The sequence below is a fragment of the Monodelphis domestica genome, chromosome 1, assembly GCF_027887165.1.
Source record: "Monodelphis domestica isolate mMonDom1 chromosome 1, mMonDom1.pri, whole genome shotgun sequence".
Lineage (NCBI taxonomy): Eukaryota > Metazoa > Chordata > Mammalia > Didelphimorphia > Didelphidae > Monodelphis > Monodelphis domestica.
Genome location: NC_077227.1, coordinates 149,822,566 through 149,845,890, shown reverse-complemented (window position 1 = coordinate 149,845,890; position 23,325 = coordinate 149,822,566). Strand labels below are relative to the sequence as shown.

The following is a 23,325-nucleotide window of genomic DNA, read 5'->3' as shown; positions in this document are numbered from 1 at the left end:
TTATAGTTATTAGTTTTTGTGTTTTATTCCCCGCTGAAAAGCAAGTCATACCTTGTCTTTCTGGAACTTCTAGCAACTAGCACAATACTTTGCACAGGAGTAGGTATTTGATAATACTTTGAAAGGATGGAATGAATGAATTTATCCATGTGGTTTACTTAAGTTGGCTGCTGGAAATGATGCCAACCAATTACATAGATTCACTTCTCTGATAGTCTACTGAATACAACTCATTTGAACTGGAAGTTTCTTAAATTCAGGGCTATTTGGTACAAGCGACAACAGGATCAGGTGAAAGTTGATCCCTAGTGATGCCTGGCAATAGAACTTCCTTAATTTCCCTTGGGAAAGTGTTCATGGGATATTAAGGGTGTTATATAAAAGAGAGTTAGCATTATTGTGATTACTGACCACTGGTATGGGAGGAGTATAGGAGTAAGCAAGGTATCCTTCCTGTTTCAGTCCTTTCCAGGGTCATTGGAACCAAGTGTTCAAATGAGGGAAATCAGAAATATGAGAACTCGATTCCAGAGCCACTTTGCATCTGAGATACAAGATTGGGAATCTTAGTCTTTTGTTGATTTATTGAATGGCATTGTTTAAAGGCATGAAAACTCTGCATATTGGAGAAATATGGTATTTCACCAGAAAGGGGGATACTTAGAATTCACCTATTCAACCCTTTTGTTTTGCAGATGAAGAAACTGAGGCTCCCTAGAAGCTAGGTGACTTTCCCCCTTCATTCAGTTTGTGACTAGAACCAGGACTAGGATCCAGGTCTCCTCTTCTCCCAGTCCAAGATACTTTCTACAATACCACATTGCCTATCAAATGCTTCTATAGACCTTGACAGTCTTTTCTAACATTGATAATATGGGAAAATCTCTTCCAAAATTCCATTTGGAGCAGACAGAAATATATTCCAAGTGGCTTCAGGCCCAGGGATAAAAATTCCTGTAGTGGAGACTTACTCTCTCCTACTCTCTCATTTTCTCAGGAGCACCAGCAAAAGACTCTCTAGGGGAATCAATTAATAAGCATGTATTTAGGGTCTATTTATTATGCACTGGGGAATGCAAAGAAAGACAAAAAGGAAGTGCCTGTCCTTAAGAAGTTCCCAATCTAATAGGGCAGACAATATACAGACAACTATGTACATATATATATACATATATATATATGTATATATATATATACACAGAATAAGTAGGAAATAATCAACTGAGGGAAGTAAATACTAAATATAGGGTGGTAGAAGGACAGGAAAGAGGAGAAGGTAGGATATGAATGATTCTATATAATCTATTCCTGTTGGATCTGATGGTGACAGGTTCTTAGGAAGCCTCCAGTAGATGTTGGACGAAGATCTTGGTCTTGAAGAGCTCTAGCTCCCTCCCAATCTCCTGCTCTATGTTGTATACTCTCTCAGCTAGCAATTGTTTGGTTGTTTGTTTGTTTTTTAAGTTGTCTAAGAGTGCTGGCAGTTGAAGTCAGTAAGACCTATGTTCAAGGCCCACCTCTGACACACATTGGCAAGTCACTTAATCTCTCAGTACTTTTTAAGACCAGAAATTTTAGAGAAGAGACCCATGTTGGTAGAAGGAATTTCTAGGAGCACCTGATATCAATGAAAGTACATCAGCTATCCCTATCTTATCCTACATTTTCCTTTCTCTTATTCTCTCATCAAGCCAGGAAGTTTGTTCTCAAAACAAGGAAAAAAGTTAGACAAAGCCAACCAGCATTCTGACAACATATGAGCACTCCATATCTATTGTCTTCTATCTCTTCAATGAAAAGAGAAAGGTGGCAGTCAATTTAAAAAAAAATAAGCTTTGATTTCTTCATTTGTGAAACACTTTTCACATAACATAGGGCATAGAGATTGGATCTGTGATTTCATTAAAGAACTCCTGGGTGAGGAAATGGCCTCCTCCAATGCAGATCAGTCTCTTCTCTAGAGTCTTAGAGAGTTGCCCAGAATAGATCATGAGATCTTAAGTGAATTCTCCAGAGGCACATAGTATATACCAGAGACTTGAACCAAAAACTTCCTGACTCTAAAGCCAGCTCTTTATCCATTTATCCATGTTGTACAAGAGAGAAAAATATGCTCATGTGCTACTTGCTTTAAAAAAAAAAAGAGCAATTTTTTTGTGGGGAGAAAGGGAATGTGACTGGCAAGCATCTGAGAAACTATTATTGTGGGAAAGGTGATAACCTTGAGTGTAACTAAATGAATACCTATGAAAAATCATGGATTGACTGTGATCTGTGGCCACTAAAGGAAGGACTCACATGAATGAGATCACAGACCCAGGAAAAGATCCACCCTCAGTCTAGGTCTTATTGAGTGTCCCCTGGACATCAGTTCTTTCTCAGAGCTGATCTGAGAGCCCCTTGCCATTGGCCCAGACCTTGATCCTTTACTTCATTTAAACACCTTGCTGATTTCTAACTCCTGCCTTCTTTTTCCCTGAATCTATTTGGCACCCTGGATTCAGGGATGTTAGAGATTTGCCAGCTTCATCCTTAATCAATTTTTCCCTCCTTGGTCACTGCCACAATGGGATGCCTTTTCTACCCTTGTCAACATTGTGATGCAGTAGAAAGAACGTCTGTAAAATGAGGGGATTGGTCTAGGGTCTTTGTGGTCTCTTCTTGCCTTATAACCATGATATTATATTCACACACTCATATAAACACACAAAAGAGTTATGAGCAGAAATAGAAAATATAGGGATGCAACTATTAAGAACTGTGCATAGGAAAGAATCTTATTCAACTGGGGCTAAATAGTTACCCTAGCTCACTAAACTATCCTAAGCTAATTAAAATTCTTGGACCAAATCCCCAGCCTCTATTTTTTTTTCTGGGTCCCTAGAGCTAAACCTAACTCAGCTGTCTATCTCTATTCCTACCCAAGCCAAGAATGTCTCCTCTATAGAAAGCTGACATTTTCAAACTTGCTCCCTTCTCCCCTGCTACTCCCCAGGGTAGTCAGAGTCTAGGCCCTTCTCAAACTCAGAAGCACAATGCATTCATCAGCTCCTAATTATTGTACTCGTCATTTCTGTGGGGGCTTCTTGGTTCATTAGCCATTCCCAGACTCAGGACCCTTCCTGAGTGGAGAAGCCAAATCTCTGAAATCCACTCCTAAACACTTACTTGCCTAGGGACTTTGCTTTAGCCCCAACCAAGGCTTGTGCTGCCCTCAAAACACAATACAACAACCTTTTGAAAGTAAAAAGATATCCCCTTTCTCACAGATTATTTTATTCTATTCCACTAAGATTTTGTGTGACATTAATACCAACCACTCCCTTCCCTATCCACAAAGAGAAATGCACTGTATTGACCAAACTCCTCCACTTCTCCAGTTAAAAATTTAGTGGCTCCAGTCCTTCCGCCAAATGGAAGTTGGGGAAGAAAGGGAACAAAGACTGATGCTCGTTTGTCCATCTTGCAATCTCTTGAGATCAGCCGTAAGGAGCTTCTGGTAAAACATTAATCCTCAAGGCTCGCCTTTATTCCTTCCATTCGTCCATGTCCCAAGTTCAGAAAGTGAAAGGCGCTTCCTCTATCTCGCGCAGGGCTTTCGATAAATGAAGATCCCCCTGGTTTTGAGTTGAATGTGATAATGCTTTAATTCACACGCTGTTCATGGTCGAGTTCAGTTCAGTGAATAAAGATAATTGTACAATACTGTATATTTTTCCTCTACACGGCCCCTCTCGTGAGGGGAGAGCTCAGCCTGGCTCCATTGGTTTGCCTCTTTTTTTTTTTCTTTTCCTCAGCTGACCAAATTGAAACGTGTGGGTTTCCAGGATTAAAGAACACTAGTGCATTAAACGGGAAACAACCCTCTCCAAAATCACAAGGTACTGGAAGTTTTCAAAGTCTGTTTTCTTACCATCACTCTCCTCCTGCCTTTCCTGCTTCTTTTTTTTCCTCCTTTGTGTGCTCGTTTTCTCCCCTCCGGGGAGGCATTCAGCTCAGTGGGTTATGTAACTGTGACTTGACACTGCAGCCAGACTACCCGAAGCTTCAGGATTCAGCTTACTGAACTGTGGCAAAGCATGCATTCTCCCTCCCCGCTATACATGCCGGTGGTACTGGCTGCTTGGGGGAGCACAGTTAGAGGATAAATAGATGACTTAGGGTTACAGATCAGCTCCACTTAATTCAGTAAGCTGGCGGCTGGGCGGCTCCGTGCCGTTCCCGGTATTGGGAGCCATGCTGAGGACGATACCGTCCTCATCACTAAAATGAATGGCTCCGAAGGGCCAAAATAGGCCACTGGCATGCTAACTCTGGGGCCAGGAGACTTATTTTCCCCCTCCAGGGAGCTGCCTGGGAAGCTTTGCTAACAATTTCATTGTCCAGAGTACAGGGGCATCCAAGGTTAAGGTGAGTGGATTCCCAAGCTTTTAGGTCCATGGAGGGGGAAGAGAGGGGAAGGCACTCTGATTCCAAAAGCAGGAAGCTCTGAACTCTTTCATTCACTATCATTCTCCTTCCTTGCTGGATGGGAACATTTGGTTAATAACTGGCACTCAGACCGGGAACATCCAGTCTAAACAAGTGCTCTCTCCTCCGATTTGGACTTTTTCCATGGGTTTGTTTTGGGATTTTTTGGCACATGAGGGAGGATGTTAGTTGTTTGGTTTTTTTTTTTTTAACCCTTACTTTCTACCCTAGAATCCTTGGTTCCAAGGCAAAAGAACAATAAGGGCTAGGTAGGGGGGGGTTAAGTGACTTGGACGGGGTTACACAACTGGGAAGTTTCAAATTTGAACCCAAGACCTCCAGTCTCTAGGCCTGGCTTTCAAACTACTGAACCACCTAGCTGCCTACAAGATGTCAAAGTAATTGTTTTTAGCTATTTATTCCCCTGAGTAACTGATAGATCTTGAGAGTACCTGGTAACCTAGCTGACAAATTGTTTCTTTCAGATCTATCTGTGTAGTGAATGAAACTAAGAAATGGTTACTTCCCTCTCCCCCTTTAAAATAGTTTTCTTCTGTGCAATACCAAATAAAACTAAGTAAGTAGTTGAACAATGCTACTTGTAGGAAGCTGCAACCTGAAGGGCACCACACCTAAAACTTTTTAAAGGAGGGACTCTTTTGCATGCTTTGTGCTAGGTAACATGTGGCGTAACATATTTACAAGGTTTCATGGATCCCCAGGTTCTGCACTCCCATGAAATATATTCTTTTGTCCACAGTCTGAAAAAGGAAACTTTGGGGAAAAGAGAGAGGAGTGTATAGTTCGTGACAGAAAGAGAAAGCAGTCTTAAAGTTGACTCTGGAAAAATGAACTCAGTGTGGTATAGTGAAAGAAAGAATCATTAAATTTAGATTCATAAGATGTTGGTTCAAATTCCAAGTCTGCTATATACTATTAGTAAAACATTGCATAAAAACCCTAGGTTCAAATCCTGCTCTGATACTTCCTATATACATGTCCTTGGATAAATCACATGGCCTCATGTTCTTCATCTATAAAATAAAAGTTTTTCACTAGATGCCTTCTGGTTCTGAATCTGATGATGAATCTAATTCAATTCATCATGACAGTCAATCTCTCATCACCCCCAACTCACCTGCAAAGATAGAGGAGCCACAGTCCATTTATTGATATATGAGTAAGATTGCTTCTATAGCCACATCTACAACAAATACATTCATACACACAATTAATATTTCAAATATCATACGGGTTCTTGGGAACTCTCTAGAATTCCTGATTTGGGAGAAGGGAAATCTAAACATCACAAACTAATATTAGCATCCTTATCTTCTATACAAAGTCTTTCCTAATTTACCCAGACACCAGTACCTCCTCCCCACCCCACCCCACCCCACCCCAGGTACTCTTAATGTATTTATTTTGTATATACTCATATAGGTCCATGCTATCTCCTTCAATCAAGCAACTATAAGCTCCTTAGAAACAAAAACAGCTTCTTTATTTTATTACCCTCAGTGCTTAGAAATGTGCCTGGCACATAGTAGACATTTAATTTAAAAAAAATGAAGAGCAAACCTCCTTCCAGATTATGAATTGTATGGAAAGTTTCCCTATAGCTGGGTGTACATGCAAGGATGGTTTAATGAATTAAGAAACATGAAGATTCATTCAGTTAAGGATTTTGGAATGTGATTGATGGCACAGAATTCCTTGGTAAAGTGGTCAGTCACTCCAAGGTCAGCTAAGACTGGCTCCATTTCCAGAGAAAGTCTGAGATATAGCCTCTCATTCAGTACTACCAGCTAGGTTCTTATAATAAGCTCATGGATGAATGATACCCACTTTCAGAAATTATGTTGAAAAATTACATAATTCAGTGACCTGTTAATCCTTCTTTCTCCTCTCCAAAATTGTCCTGATCATTGAGCAGCTCCTGCCTTCCCCTTGCCTTCTGGGACTGCTGATACAGCCTGTGCTCATCGAGGATTCCTTCTTTTGCAGGCAAGGCTAAGCTCATAAAACCCCAGCTTGTGGATCTGGGATCCTTATTAAAGAGAAGGGTGTTTGACAGGTTTGGTCATTTAAATGGCCTGTCAGGTGAGCCTTTGATCCCAGTCACTTTCCTTTGTTTGAGAGGAATGCACTCCCAATTGCCAAAAGGCAAAAAATGTACCAGGAAAGAACACATGATCTAAACTGGATGAAGCTTTTATGACCAAACCAGGGAGAAAGTTTTGCTTAGATTCTTTAGCACCCCACACCCCCTCCTTCCCATGCAGATACTTTAACAACCCACCGAAACAAGAAAAACAGCAGGACTGGCAATCAGAGGGTCTAGGAATCCAAAATCCCCATTACAGTTTTTATTGTAACTCAATTTGTGGCTTGGAACAAGTTATTCTCCCTCCTAGACTCAATTTTCTCATCTATAAAATGGGGGTAATTCATACCTTACAGTGTTGTAAAGGGTCTGGGTTGGTGGGGAGAGAGGGTTGATTAATTAATGTTTACTAAGTTCTTTGAACTTAAAAAAAAATTACCCTGTACATTGTTATTATTTTTTACTTTAAGATCAGGGGTGTGTTTTAACCTAAACCTCTAAGCAGAACTCCTGGTTTGCAAATTCATGGGAAGAGAAATACAATTTAAGGAATTAACACAGATCCCAGAGAACCAGAAGGCATTTATTTACCCAGTTATCTCTGTCTCTGTCTGTCTGTCTCTCTGTCTCTGTCTGTCTGTCTGTCTCTCTGTCTCTATCTGTCTGTCTCTCTGTCTCTGTCTGTCTGTCTCTCTGTCTCTCTCTCTGTCTCTCTCTCTCTCTCCTCCGCCCCATTGGGGGTACTTGCAGCATAGGAAGAGACAGCAGTCATTTTCAGTGCCAAGAACAATGTGAGCTCCAAGAGAGGAAGCAGGTATCCAAATTCGGGAGGAAAGCTTTGACAAGCCTTTTTCTTGGCTCTCGCGCCTCGCTGAATGGAGCTGTCTCTCTTTAGAAAACTCGGTTTTCCATCCCTATTCTGCCTTTATACAGTCCCTGGGGAAGCCAAACATGGAGAGAGTAATGCCTTGCCTGCTGCGCAGACTGCCAGGCAGAGGGCTTCATGTCTGAAACATTAAAGCATACTTAATATGATTTAATTTCTAGCTCTGCTAATTTATCCTGTTGTCACTCTGCAGCACAACAACCAAATACAGACACTTGTCTGCAACTAGGTAATTAGGCTTTGTTATGGAGTTAGATTTGACTCCAAGTTAATGAGTGGCAGAGGAAAAGCTAATGAAGAGAGAGGCTTCTCCTCGGGTGCTGGGGATGTTTAACCCTTTTATGTGAATCTGGAGAAAGGCCCTTTTTCGTGGGAAAAATCACAATAGCCTAATCCCCCCATTGGAGAAACTTTGCAACCCGCAAAAGTTAACAAGCCTCTTCCTAGAGATGGGGTAAGCCAGATGAAAAATCCTTGAAAATGTAGCTCTACCTGAATTAACCACATTGATCCTGCTGCTCCGGCAGCCCCCATCAAATGAAGTGCTTTATAATTGTTTCTTACAGAAGAAACAAATACAGGTGATACGTATCAATAGATGGATGGGGCTCCTTAAAGTTCGATTTTCTTGCCCGAGGCTACGCTTGAGTCTTAAATCAATAGTCTACCCAATAGAGCCAGATATTGACTATTGGATTAAAGGGTATGTCAGTTTCTTTTTCAAGATTCAATATTCAAGGATTCAGTGAGAGTGGGGAGATACTCCAGGTGTGCTTTTGTTCAGCAGTGGTGACCCATTTGTATCGCTGTGCTGCCATTTAGATCATTTGAAATAAAATGCCTGTTACCTCATAGAATCATAGATTTAGAGCTGAAAAGAACCCACTAATATCATCTGGTCCAACCCCCTCATTTCATAGATGAGGAAACTGAGGCTAAGTGATTTACCCAAAGACACTTGGGTAGAAAATATCCGAACATAAAATGTCATCTCTTAGAATCACAGATTTAGAGCTGAAAAGAACCTACTAACACCATCTAGTCCAACCTCGTCATTTTTATAGAGGAGGAAACTGAGGCTAAATGATTTACCCAGTCACTTAAGTAGGAAATATAAGAGCATAAAATGTTTATCTCTTAGAATCATAGATTTAGAGCTGAAAAGCATCCATTAACATCATCTGGTCCAACCCCCTCATTTTATAGATGAGGAACCTGAGGCTAAGTGATTTTTCCAAAGTCACTTAGGTAAGAAATATCCAAGCAAAGATTTGAATCCAGGATTGTTTGTTTGTTTGTTTTAGTAGGGTTGGGGGTTTTTTATATTTGTTTGTTTTTATGTTTTTTTTTAACTGCAAATCTGACATCATTTCTATACCAAGCTCCCTCCTTGTTTGGAGGCTCAACAACTAAAGCAGCTGATGGTATTTTTCTCTCTCCTTAAGCTCCTTTTATTCTCCTGAATTCAGAATGGTAATTAGAGGAGAGTCCCTAGATTTTGATGCACTTAGCAAGACTTTCATCTTTCAGTAAGTTCTACTGTATGACCAGTCAGCTACACTAATCTCTTTAACCTGAATATCTCAGTAGGTAGAGAAGCTTCATAGGTGTGTATATCTGATTTCCTTTTATATATACCACCAAAAATTAGAGAATAAAATTTTAGCCATCTAGTATCACCTAGGAAAGACTGACAGGTGGCAAGGAACTCTAAGTTTGAATCCTGCCTAGTTAGGAGACTGATTCAATCTTGTAACCTCTCTCAACTTTAGTTCCTCATCTATAAAAATGAGGAAAATAACAGAAGCACCTACCCAACAGCATCATTGTAAGGATTTAATGAAAACATCTGTGAAACACTTTATAAACCTTTAAGTACTTTATACATATGAACTAGCTGAAAACCGGACCTGCAAATCAAGGAGATTTGACTTTAAATGGACATAAACTGACTGAGTGACCCTGTGCAAGTCACCTCCTCTACATGCCCCCCTCAGTTCTCTAAGGCTGTAAATTCCAAGAGTTTCCTCTCCCATGAACTATCTGTGTGGTGAGGAAGGTGGGGTCCTCATCAGCAAGCTTCTTTTATCAATGAAATCTTACATCCAGAAAAAAAAAATATGCCATCTAGTCCATCCTCTTATGTCACAAATGAGAAAAACTAAGACCTGAAACGAGGAAGCCACTTGTCCAAGAATGCACAGCCACTTGAAATGGAACCAGAGATTTGATTTCTGGACTTCTGCTTGGAAATATTTATTTTCCCATTTTTGCCTTGCAAAATTGAAATTCCCATTTCATGTATCCCATATAATCTATATTTTCTCCTGAGCTCTTAGGTCCCATGCCAGTAGATTATATGGTGCTATTTCATCATTTCATGTAGGTATTTTGAAATAGATCTGATTAGGGGATAGTAACCCATTAGGCCCCTTTTCCCCCCACCAAGGTCAATACCAGAGTTGGGTTGTCTATTGCCATTACCTGCTATTAACTTACAGCCATATATAGCAAATATCCACTTGCCCTTCCAACCATACTGTTCCTTCTGGCACTACCCAGCTCAGTTTGTGGGCATAGTGAAAATTGAATTAAAAAGCAGATATATTTCAAATATGTGAAAACACTCTCAGCAGACAAATAGGGAACAGCGTGAACTTGGTGTCTAGGCACAAATAAGTCTACTCTGGCCCAGGATGGAACAAGTCAAGAAGGTTCAACTTTGCTTTTTACTTCCTTTTGCTTTGGTGACCTCTTGTTTTTATTGGTCTTGGTTCTATACCCAGTACCATAATGCTTCTGCCTGGTTTCCCAGGGTACCTTGTACACCATCTTTCATAGACTGCCACCAATGATCTGGGTCTTCCCTTTTTCCTGAGTCCATTCCTTTAAGGTCTTCCGGAATAGCTGGTTAGGAAATGTAGTAATTAAAAACAAATGGAGATATCAGTAGCTTATCATAGCCCAATTTGCTACTGTTCTCATATGTCATCTGTAATTTCACTAGGATCTTTAATACTTTAACCATACTTTAAAGCCCAGTTCAAATGCATGGAAATGTTGCTTATCTCCTGACTCATTCTAATCTCATCTTCAATTCATAGCACACCATGTATATTTCTTTTGTGTGCATACAATTTTAACTTGTATTGAATTTACTAATAGCTAATATCATCCCTGTTGTAAGCTTTTTTTCTTTTTTTTTAAACCATTACCTTCTGGTTTCAAATCAGTACTGTTGGTTTCAAGACTGAAGAGTAGTAAGGACTAGGGAATAGTGGTTATGTGACTTGCCCAGGGTCACACAACTAGGAAGTTGTCTGAGGTCATATTTGAACCCTGGAACTCTCATTTCCAGGCCTAGCTCTCTATCCACTGACCACCTCACTGCCCCTGTTGTAGCTTCTTCAAGACAGGGCCTATGTCCTATTTATCTTTGTTTCCCTCAATTCCCAGCATTTAATAAACCTAGTAAAGTGCTTGTTAATTTAATTCAAAAGAGTGAGTCGTTTTCAAATAAACAGTGAGGCAAGGTCAGTAAGGAAAAGATTTTGGTCCAACACCCAGTTCCTAAATCTAGCCCAGTGTCCAGCACATAGCAAGCAATGTATCAATCAATAAACATTTATTGAGTGCCTTCTTGGTGCCAAACATTCTGCTAGGCACTGGAATGCAAAAATAAAAATGAAACACAACCTGACCTTAAGTAGCTTATATTCTATTTGTAGAAATACACGTAGACATATAAACATATTCAAAATAAGTGCTGGGTGGTTTGGGAGGGAGACAGCAAATAGGGAAATTAAGAAAGATTTAATAAAGAATATGGTACTTGATATGGGTCTTAAAGGAAAAATAAGGTATTCTAGAAGGCAGGAGGGAAGATGGAAGGTATTCTGGGCATTTGATTTTAATAAATTTTAATTTCATTTTAACTTAAAATTTTGTTTGCAGATCAGAATCATTTAAGATATTTTATTTTAACAATCACACATAATAACAACTTCCACATAAGTTTTCCAAAGTTATATGATCCAAATTCCCTCTCTCCCTCCAAAGGATGGCAAACTATTCAAACTGGGTTTTACATTTATTATTATGCAAAACATATTTCCCTTTGTTCATTTTTGTAAGAGAATAAAACCAAATGAAACCAAAATCTAAATAAAAAATCACATGCTTTTATCTACATCCCAACTCCAACAGTTCTTTCTCTGAAGGTAGATAGCATTCTTTGTCATAAGTCCTTCAGAATTGTCCCAGATCATTGTATTGCTGAGAGAAGTTAAGTCTATCACAGTTGATCCTTCCACAACATTGCTGTTACTATGTACAATGTTCTCCTGGTTCTGCTTATTCCCTCTGCATCAGTTCATGAAGGTCTTTCCAGTTCTTGTTGAAATCATCCATGCCTTACAGCACAGTTGTGTTCTATCACCAACATATACCACAATTTGTTTAGCCATTCCCCTTGGACGTGGACCATAGAAAGCATGAAGGGCAGTGATGTGTAAGGCTTGAAAGATAGAATGGGGGAAAGTCTGTTAGGAATTTTAAATGCTAAATAGAAGAGGTTTTGTTCATTTTTTTTTTTCATTCCTAGTGATAAAAGGTTGCCAGTGGAGTTTATTGAATGTTGAGGGGGATAGAGAGAGAGAGGGGTTTATATGGTCAAACCTGAAATTTAGGAAAATCCCTTTGGTGGTGATATGTAGGATGGATTGGACAGAATAGAGATTTGAGGCCGGGGTGGGGGGTGGGGGTGGGGGGTTAGTTAAGAGGCTGTAGCCACAATGAGTGAATGGTGATCTGGGTCTGAATTAGGGTTGTGGCTGAGTAAGTAAAAAGAATAAAACATAAGCAAGAGATGTTGGGAAGATAAAAACAAGACCTGGCAATTGACAGGAAATATTGGAATGACAGAGAGAAAAGCCAAAGATGCATCTGAGGTTGAAAATCGGGGTGCCTGGAAGGATTTGTGAAGAGAAATGGGTTGAGAGGAGATTAATAAATTCTGTTTGAAATGCTGGATTGAAGCAGTTATCTTTTGCCAGTGTTTACTACATGTAATATCAGCCCTGGTCATACCCAAACCCAAGGATCACAGAATTCTCCTGTCCTGTTGGATGTATTTCTTCTGGAAGCACCAACCTGGGAAATGGGCAAAATTAGGAGACTGGGAGAGGACTTTCTGAAGAAAAGCTGACATAGGGCCAAACAGCAGAGGCTGAATAAAAGAATTAAAATGGCCCCTAACTTATGATTTATCAGGTTTCCACCAAGGACCTAGCTACAACAGGGTGGGCAGCTTCACAAGATTCATCCAAGTGCTGCTTTTCTTCCATGTCACTAATTTCAGATCCAAAGAGGTTTAATATCCCAGAAGCATATTCATCTTTCTGTGTTTATTAAATTAAACCCTACATGAATCTGCAACAACATACCGTTCATTAATAGGAAAAGAGACCATTGTTTCCCTCTAGGGAATAGATTGGCTCTGATCTGCTTCTAGGTAGGCATAAATGTGTTGGGGGAGGAAAGAGAGTGGAGGGAGGAGGTAGAAGTGGAGGAAGAAGAAAGAGAGGAAAGGAGGTCCTAAAGCCTAGATTAAAAATATTCAAGACTGATTTTTATGGGAGCTAAATCTGTCTAAGTATTCCTGATGGGGCGCCTAGCATGATATTAGTTTTTATAAGGGGAAAAAAAGAACATGTAATTGTGATATCTCCATAGGAAGAAAACTGCAAATCTGTTAAGAAGAACCCCTACGCAAATTTGAAAACAGCTTACATATAGGAAAAAGCCATTTTTTCTTCTAGCAACATTAACATAGTCAAACAACTGAAGAGAGAATCCCATTAGCTAAGTCAGTCCCATCAAGTTAAAGCGTACCAACAGTGCCACCGGGGGCTCAGTGGGAAGTCTCATCTTATATAGCATAGACCAGAATAATCTGGAAATCCCATCAGTACAGATTCATGTTACTATTAACAAGGAAGGCAAAGCCAAGAAACCCCTGGGGGGAGGAGGGGTTTAGAAAAGAAAGGAGGTAGAACAGTATAAGAAATAATATGGTGATTGAAATTACAATGGAATCATGATTTGACATTCATTAAATCCCTGCTCTGTCCAAAGTGCTACAGTAGCCACTGCATCGGGATCTAGAAACCTATCAAAGGTTGGAGAGATTGGTCAACACTTGTATAGAAGCAGGGCAGCTGAGTAGCTCAGTGGATTGAGAGCCTGGCCCAGAGACTGGAGTCCTAGGTTCAAATCTAGTCTCAGACACTGCCTAGCTGTGCCACCCTGGGCAAGTCACTTAACCTCCATTGTCTAGCCCTTATTGCTCTTCTGCTCTGGAACCAGTACATAATATTGATTCTACAACAGAAGGTAAAGTTTTAAAAAAGAAAACACTTATATAGAAGGAGGGCAGCTAGGTGGCTCGGTGAATTGAAAGCCCTGGTAAACCCTGGGTTCAAATCTGATTTCAGATACATCCTAGCTGTGAGAGCTTGAAGCAAGTCATTTATTCCCTGTTGCCTAGCCCTTACCACTCTTCTGTCTTGGAACCAATACACAGTATTGATTCCAAGACAGAAGGTAAGGGATTTAATTTTTTTTTTTAAACACAGACACAAGTAGCATTTGGCTGAATCTTGTGAAACTGCTCACCATCTTGTAGCTTGGTCCTTGGTGGAGACCTGCTAATCATAAAATAATAATAATAATAATAAATTTTTTAACACTTATATGAGAGTTCAGTCCGTGACATCATGGGTTCAGGTAATATGAATCTGATGCAAGTTGCTACTCAGGAAGGAAATTTGAGAAAATATATCCAAAAAAAGAAGGAATTGATTTCTTTCTCTAAATATTTAGGCTTCCCCTTAAGGTTAACCACAGTTTTATAACCATGTGTAACCATGTTCCAGGGAGAACATGGTTTTCATCTGAATTAAATGAAGAAAAGGTTTGGGTATTTTTCTCCCTCCACATTTTGCTCTGCATATTCCAGTTGACTCAATACTTATTAAGCTTATATACTATGTTCCAGCCCTTGGGTTCAGTACTGGGAATGCTCAAAACTAAAATGGACCTATGGTTTCATGGATCAAATGTTCCCTTAGTAGGCTGGCCAGAAATGGATAAGTTGTGATTGTTATCACCAGAAGACACTTGGAATATAACAACAAAACTATAGCCCCTACCCTCAAAAACTTAGAGTCTAAGAAAAGAGAAGCCACATGGCTATCAATAAGAAAATATAAAGAGAGTGAGAGACAAAGTCAAGGAGAGAGACAGAGAGAAATTATTAACTGACAAGATGGCAGGATGGAGTGGTACTTTACTCCAATGGGTACTTCCTGTAAAGAAAGGGTGAGGAAGGAAGTCCTCAGAGGCAACTGGGAATTCTGTAAATAGGAAATCATAAATTGCCTTTATCCCATAAAAATATTGACAATAATCATCTTCCTCCTTGGCACTAGTGACAAGTATGGTGTTATTTCAGAGTTTTAGCACAATGTGCAGAAAAGTCAGGACTGATGGTTATTTACCCCTGGCCTAGAGATGGAAAAATAATCATGATTTCTGGGTCCTCCTAAGACTTTGGTTCTTAAAGATAACTTGTGTAATGATGATGGGAGATGGGACAATAATAGCAATAGTTAGCATTTATATAACACCTTGAGATTAGCAAAGCATTTTATATGCTGTATCATTTCATCTTTACACCATCCTGTAAGGCAGGTACTATTATTATACTCATTTCACAGGTAAATAAACTGAGGTTGACTCTTTTACAGTGTCATACAACTATAAAGTGTCTACCGCAGAATTTGAACTAAGGTCTTCCAAAATTTTTATCCACTAAGCTACCTAGCTGCCGCTAAAAAGATTCCTTTTTTCCCCATTAAAAAGTTACTTCCTCTTTCCCAGAAATTAACTGTGGAAGCAGAAGGAGCTATCCCTGGAGGGATCATTGTGTGGATCTCATCAAGCAAAGTTATGTCACTGATGAGACAACAAGACATCTCTTACACCCAAGAGTCTTAGGGAAACAGTCTCCATCAATAAGAGCAAGAGCACAGAGTCCCTGTTGAATTAGACAAGGGACATGGTCCTACAGCAATGTCCAGCGATCATCCCTGTTGGGGCCTTTCACTAGCTAGTCAGGCAGCATCGGCCTCAGAGTCCATTAAAGTCTGATAATCCTTCACCCCAGGCTCAAGTCAGAGTGATTCACTGAAGTCTTAGAAATAGGGTGAGTGAGTGAAATGCACTGAAAAAACTCAGGAAGAGAGAAGCTAATCTTAATCTGCCATTAAAAGGAAATCTCAGCACATAGTAATCTGAAGTTTAATTAGAGACATTTTAGTGTTGATTAATTGATTAGTGAGAATGAATTCGGGGATTTAGTTGTGAGTCTGATGAACCAGAGCATATCAATAAAACACTAGTCTGATGAAAAGAAAATTTTACACTGTATTCAAGAAAGCCAAGACATCCATTCATTCATTCTCCAAGTATTTATTAAAGTTTTACTATATGCCAAGCAGTAGGCTCCGAATATTCCTAATACAAAGGAGGGAAAAAACCAAGATGTTTGTTCTATATTGGGGAAAGCACTATATACACAAATAACTAAATAAACACAAAAACTAAACATATAAAATGTAAATACAAAGCCTTCTGGTGAGGTGAGAGTACTTAGCAACCATGCCTCCCTGTAGCAGGAAGCCATTGAGCTGAACCGTGAAGGAAGCCGGACATGCCAAAGGCAGAGGTGAAGAAGAGCGTTCTGGACAGAGGGCACAGCAAAGACACAGAAATGGAATATTGTATACATGGAACAGCGAGTACACTACTTTCAGCAGAATGTAATATGACATCAGCAGGGAAAGATGGGCCATAGCCAGATTGGAAGGTTGTAGCCAGATTGTGAATGAAGGGCTTTATGGGCTTCGGAGAAGAGTTGGGTTTTCTCCTAAAGGTAACAGGAAAGAAGCGATTCAGTCAGACATGTGCTTTAGGACCATCCTTAGCAGCTGGGTGGAAGGTGGATTGGAAAAGGGAGAGATGGGAAGCAGAGAGACCAATTAGGAGACATGGCCACTCCAGCGGTCTCCTCGTTCTTTCTAAGCATTTCAAATGTACATCTTCCTAAGTACACATGCACCAACTTGAAAGTCTTTGGGAACCTAAAGCCAGGAGAAAGAAGGCTTCCCTCCCACCCCAAGAAATAACTGTGCTTCTTAGCAATCCATCAGCAATAATTTATTGAGTAGGTACCGTATCCTTGGCATAACTAGAGATAAAAAAGTGGAGCATATTCCCCTTGTGTTCACCTAGCTTATAATCAAGTGGGAGACGTGGGAACCTAATTTTTTTTTTCAGGATTAGCGATATGCCAGATGTTATGGTACTATACAGTTAGAATTTTGAACCCTTGGACTTCATCTCCCAGAAGTCCTTCAGTATTTCCCAGAATTCCTTTCCTCTTTTCACCATTGGGTGGTCATGTTTGTATATAGTTCCAGGGCTCCTCCCTCACACTCTTTTCCACTTGAGAGGCAGGTGAGCTCTATCTGTTTCTCTAGTTTTTTATTTTTCTTTTGCTTCAAGTTAAATATTAATAAATTTTATTAAATATAATACTTGGAGTATTGAATATTAATTTTTAAAATAATTAAAATTTTGAATTTAAAAATAAATTTTAAAAAATTTAAGTACTATTTTATCAGAAGAAAATTTCCTGTGTTTTAACTTACATTTTTCTCTGCTAAGAAATGAATTTGTAATTTTAAAACAATAATGATTCATACATATAATTATTATTATTGTTATTTCATTTTAAACTCATACCTTCTGTCTTAATTTCAATTCTAAAAAAGAAGAGGAACAAGGGCTAGGTAATTGATGTGCACAATTAGGAAGTGTCTGAGGCCAGATTTGAACTCAGGTCTTCCCAACTCTAGACCTGGCCACTCTCTCCACTATACTACCTACCTGCCCTCATACATATAATTGATAACTATACAGTATATTCTGATTGACAATTGCATTGGTGAGGGGAGTTTGCCTCCAGCAATGCAAGTCAGCAACTCATCTGTAACTAATAGTTTTAGAAAGTTTCCCAAGGCCCTGAGGGTTGAGTGATTTGTCCATGATCATACAATCTATCAGGGAAGAAACTTGAACCCAGTCTTCCTGGCCATAAGACTTCACAGTAACTCAATTTGTTATTCCATGACTGTCTCTCTATGTTTACATATGAATGGAGAAAGAGAGGACTCCCTGGTGAGGAAACTCCTGTACCAGTTCATATTGTCTCCCTCTCTGAAACTTGTAGTGTTAATAGGAATTTTTAAGCCTAGATTTCAGGGAGTCTGTGAATTAAATTTTGTTAATACTTTGATAACTTCATTTCAATGACACTGATTTCCTCTTAGTCCTATTTTTTAAAGGAGTTTTTTTGGGTAAAATTTTTTTGTAAAATTTTGTTAACTAATGTTATGGATTTAAAAACATTATCTTGAGGGACAGGGAGGTAACACAGTGATAAAGCAACAGGACTCAAGTAGGGAGGCATTGGGTTTAAATCCTACTTCAGACATTTCCCAGATGTGCAACCCTGGGCCAGTCACATCTACCAATTTCCTAGCCCTTGTAGTTCTTCTGTCTTAGAATTGATACTGAGCAGAAAGTAAGAATTTAAAACAAAACAAAAGAATGGATCATCTTGAAAAGACATCCATTAGCTCCACTGGACTGCCAAGAGGTCTATGACATATAAAAGATTAAGTATGCCTGTCTTACAGAGTTGTGGAGAGTTCTGAGTGGTCAAATGATTTATCCAGGATCATGTACCCAGTATGGGTCAGAGGTAGGGCTTAACCCCAAGACTTTTGAATTTCAGGGTTGGTTCTCTATCAATTAAGCCACATCCTTTCCCACATACTTGAAAAGTGTTTTACAACCACCAAATTCTTCCTCATATATTTTCACACTTGATCCTTACAACAATCCTATGAGATGGGTAGTACAAATATCTTCCCCGGGTTCTAGGCTGAGTCAAGTGATTTACCCATGGTTACGTAGCTAATAGGGAGCAAAATTGATCTTTGAAGCTTCAGGATCATTATCCCAGACTCAGTGCTCTTCCTACTACACCATACCATCTTCTCAAGGACATATTTGGGTGTTCTTTCTTGGCTTCTGGAAAAATCTTATCAGTTAACTTTGAGTTCTGAGCTCTTCTTTTCCGTGTTACTAAACTAATTATGTGACCTTGAGAATGTCTCTAAATTTCAGTTTCCGTCCGTGTTGAATAGATACATCTCTAAGGTCTTCTCAAAAATTCTTTTTGTCAAAAACATTTGTGCAAGTTTCTTCCTCCCATTTGTCTATCTCCCATCCTCAGTCCCCCCACTCCAAATATCCAGCAGAAAATGTAACAATGATATACAAGTTTTAAATGCAAATTCCTATTAATAATAAAGACAGTAGTGAATACACCAAGAGTATCCTGGGGTTAATACAGATTCTTTTTTTTTTTTTAATATATTTTATTTGATCATTTCCAAGCATTATTCGTTAAAGACATAGATCATTTTCTTTTCCTCCCCCCCACCCCCCATAGCCGACGCGTAAGTCCACTGGGCATTAGATGTTTTCTTGATTTGAACCCATTGCTTTGTTGATAGTATTTGCATTAGAGTGTTCATTTAAAGTCTATCCTCTGTCATGTCCCCTCAACCTCTGTATTCAGGCAGTTGCTTTTTCTCGGTGTTTCCACTCCCATAGTTTATCCTTTGCTTATGAATGGTGTTTTTTTTCTCCTGGATCCCTGAAAGTTGTTCAGGGACATTACACCGCCCCTAATGGAGAAGTCCATTACGTTCGATTATACCACAGTGTATTAGTCTCTGTGTACAATGTTCTCCTGGTTCTGCTCCTCTCGCTCTGCATCACTTCCTGGAGGTTGTTCCAGTCTCCATGGAACTTCTCCACTTTATTATTCCTTTGAGCACAATAGTATTCCATCACCAACATATACCACAGTTTGTTCAGCCATTCCCCAATTGATGGGCATCCCCTCGTTTTCCAGTTTTGGGCCACCACAAAGAGCGCAGCTATGAATATTTTTGTACAAGTCTTTGTGTCCATTATCTCTTTGGGGTACAGACCCAGCAGTGCTATGGCTGGGTCAAAGGGTAGATATTCTTTTGTCGCCCTTTGGGCATAGTTCCAAATTGCCCTCCAGAATGGTTGGATCAGTTCACAACTCCACCAGCAATGAATTAATGTCCCTACTTTGCCACATCCCCTCCAGCATTCATTACTTTCCTTTGCTATTATGTTAGCCAATCTGCTAGGTGTGAGGTGATACCTCAGAGTTGTTTTGATTTGCATCTCTCTGATTATAAGAGATGTAGAACACTTCTTCAAGTGCTTGTTAATAGTTTTGATTTCTTTATCTGAGAACTGCCTATCCATTTCCCTTGCCCATTTATCAATTGGAGAATGGCTTGATTTTGTGTACAATTGATTTAGCTCATTATAAATATGAGTAATTAAACCTTTGTCAGAGGTTTCTATGAAGATTTTTTCCCAATTTGTTGTTAATACAGATTCTTAATAACATGTATAGGCTTATAGAACCCAACTACCAACTGACTTCCATATCTCCAACTGAAATGCCAAAAATTAATATTTATACTAGCATATTAAATCCATTCAATCTATAGGAGAGTTTCCATGAAATCAAAAAATAGAGTTCTCTTCTAGGTTTGGGCTGTCCATTTCAATGAAAAGAAAAGATTAGGAAATCACAACCCAAAGTATTCTGTGACTCGGTTCCCACAATAGGTAAGAAACACTGAGAAAATAAGGAGAAAGTAATATGACTCTCCAGTTAAAATAAAGTCTCAGTTCTGACTTATCCAGAAATATTTGAATGTAATATTTTGGTAAACATGAATTTGGGAAATTGGGTGTTTGGGGCAGGAATCAGGGGATACCAAAAAGGTCTAATGAAAAAAATGTATTTTAAAACTTCCTTCAGAGAATGTCCAACCCCCTACTTCTAACTTTATTTTCTCTTTTTTTTTTTGTTCTGTTCACTTTTTTGAATAACTGTGTGCCTACACAGTAAGGCTCAACCATTACAGTCAATTCTTTTGACTCAGTGGAAAGAAGATGTTTTGCTTCCCTAGCCATTGGGATGCTGAAAAGTCAGATAAAGAAAGAATGGGGCCTTCTCTAGTTTTATCTATCCTTCTTCATGGGTCTGGGTTTTGTTTTTGTTTTTTTGACCCTGACATTCTCTTGAAAAACAAGAGAATCCATAATACTTTCTTCTCGTGTTATTTGCTTCCAAGTGAATTTATTTTGTATCATGTTGTTATAACTAGAAGGTACATCAAGTGAAGTGAATCCATTTATTATGGTCTAAAGGATATTGTGTCCATGAATGTGTGCAGGCACATTAGTTCATATTCCATGAGAGCATTATGACTTACGTTAAATAGGGTATGAGGAACTCCCAGCTGAAGAAACTCCCTCTACCAATGCCATTTAGCTCTTTCTCTGCAATTTTATCTTAGAGAATTTCCTAGAACACAGAAATAAATAATAATTTGCCCTATATCTCAGCACATGTTAAGGTCAGGACTTGAATCTACTTCTTCCTAGATTCAAGAACAACTTTGTATACATTATGCTACACTGTTTCACTTTGTATTAAATATTTAAAGATAATTACAAATGATTTGGGACACAGGGCACAGGCATAGTGAGTATATTACTCAAACAATATACTAACTTTTGTGAAAATCAGGATAAGGTTTTAATTCAAACAATTCAACTTTTACTAGGTACTTGTTCCCATTTGAAGCACTCTTAGTTTTGGAGACATATAAAGAAAGTATAATTTTTCAAAGATCTTATAATCTTAGCAGGAAAAAATTATTAGTTTCCAATAGAATGTAATCTCCTAGAGGGCAGGGACTATTTCATCTTTGTTTTTGTATCCCTGGTGCTTTACTCACAGAAGGCACTTCAGATATGTTTGTTAAATTGAAGTGGATAAAGGATAGAACTGGAAAACCAGAAATTAAAAAAAACAAAAAACTTTTGCCTGGATACTTTATAAGTTCCCAAATATTTTGAACTGACATTAAAGTCTATTGTCATTAATGGGAATAGTCAGAGAAGGCTTCCCAATAGAAATATCATTTGATCAGTGACTTGAGGGTTGTATTGAACTCAGATAAGCTGAGCTGCAAATAGGATTTTTGACTGAACAAAGATTTTGTGTTAACAGAAAAATGGAAGATAAGTGAGGGAAGATCAGGGACAGATTGTGAAAGGATGAGAATTTGTATTTATTTTTGTAGGTAGTGAAGGACCACTGGCATTTCTGAAGAAAAGAGTGATATATACTAAGACAGAAGGTAAGGGTGGGAAAAAAAAGAGACCAGGACAAAGAGAGAAGAATGATGTGCTGAAAGTACTATTTTGTGGCTGTTGAGTTGTTTCAGTCCTATCTGACTCTTTAAGACCCAATTTGGAGTTTTCTTGGTAATTACTGAAGTGGCTTGCCATTTCCTTCTCCAGCTCATTTTACAGATGAGGAAACTGAGGCAAAGAGTGCTAAATGACTTACCCAGGGTCATACAGCTAGTACGAAATCTGAAGCTAAATTTGAACTCATGAAGATGAGTCGGCCTGTCTCCAGGTCCTGTGCTCTATCCACCATCACCTAGCTTCTCTAAGTAGTAGGAAAACTATTATTTTTTCCCCTTTAAGTAAACTGGGTTAGTCTAAGTTCAATAAGAAGTTTGTCATTATCTTGGAACCCTTCAGTGATGCTATTCGCTGTATAATAGAATAGAAAACAGGCAGGTTTTCCCCTGTTTCATCCTCCCCGACTTGAATTCAATTCAGGTCAATTGAAGCACATCCTGATTAAACAACTACTATATACTTTCACTGGCAGAGACTTTTTGCATTGTGTTTTAGATTTAATTTCTCAATTCATTCAAGACATTATGAGTATCTGATTCCATAGTCTTTCTGAGAACCTGGCCCTGGTGAATTATAAACTCATATCCATCCATTCCCTCTCTCCCCAGCCCTCTTAGGCACCAGGGATACAAAGAAGAGGAAGAAATATTTGCACATTAAATACAAAATAATTCCTTGGGGAGCAATTAGCCACTAAGGAGAGGACTTCTATTGGAACTGAGTCTTTTTTTTAAACCCTCATCTTCCACCTTAGAATCAATACTATGCACTGGTTCCAAAACAGAAGAGAGGAAAGGGCTAGGCAATGGGTTTAAGTGACTTGCCCAAGGTCACACAGCTGGGAAGTGTCTGAGGCCAGATTTGAACCAGGACCTCCCATCTCTAGGCCTGGTTTTCAAACCACTGAGCCACCCAGCTGCCCCTTGGAGCTGAGTCTTGAAGAGAATGAAGCATTCCAAAAGGCAGAGACCAAAATGGAGAGCATTCCAGGCACAGACAGGCAGCCTGTGCAGAGGTCAAGCCGATGAAACGTGATGCTTCTCTTCAGTGCACAGGGAGAAGCAAGTAGTTCTATTTATTGAAGGACCTCATTTCAAGGTATTTCCATGGCATGCCCCCAAACTGAAAGACTAAACAGGACTATATTAATGCTTATAGAGGTTCCTCAAGACCTACAATCAGCTTTGACAAGATTATTTCTTACCCAGAGCTTGATGCCATCTATCTCTACTTAATAGGTGAGTGGGAGGGTCAGTAAAGGAATCTAATAGGAGATTTAGTATAAACAAAAATAGGTAGAAATTACATATAATATGTATGAAATTAAAGA

The 23,325-nt window shown here is 39.1% G+C and overlaps 1 protein-coding gene across 4 annotated transcripts in view; it reads left to right on the top strand.

The window, feature by feature from the left end:
• The window catches only part of RORA (RAR related orphan receptor A), an 898,340-nt gene that overhangs the window by 528,325 nt on the left and 346,690 nt on the right, over window positions 1–23,325 (top strand). For 2 of the 4 annotated variants that reach the window (XM_007479516.3, XM_007479519.3), the window contains exon 2: window positions 3,798–3,881. The exons of the other annotated variants lie outside the window; for them this stretch is intronic. In XM_007479516.3, coding sequence (XP_007479578.1) covers window positions 3,798–3,881 — 84 coding nt within the window. The remainder of the gene's footprint in view (window positions 1–3,797; window positions 3,882–23,325) is intronic. 4 annotated transcript variants of the gene reach the window in all.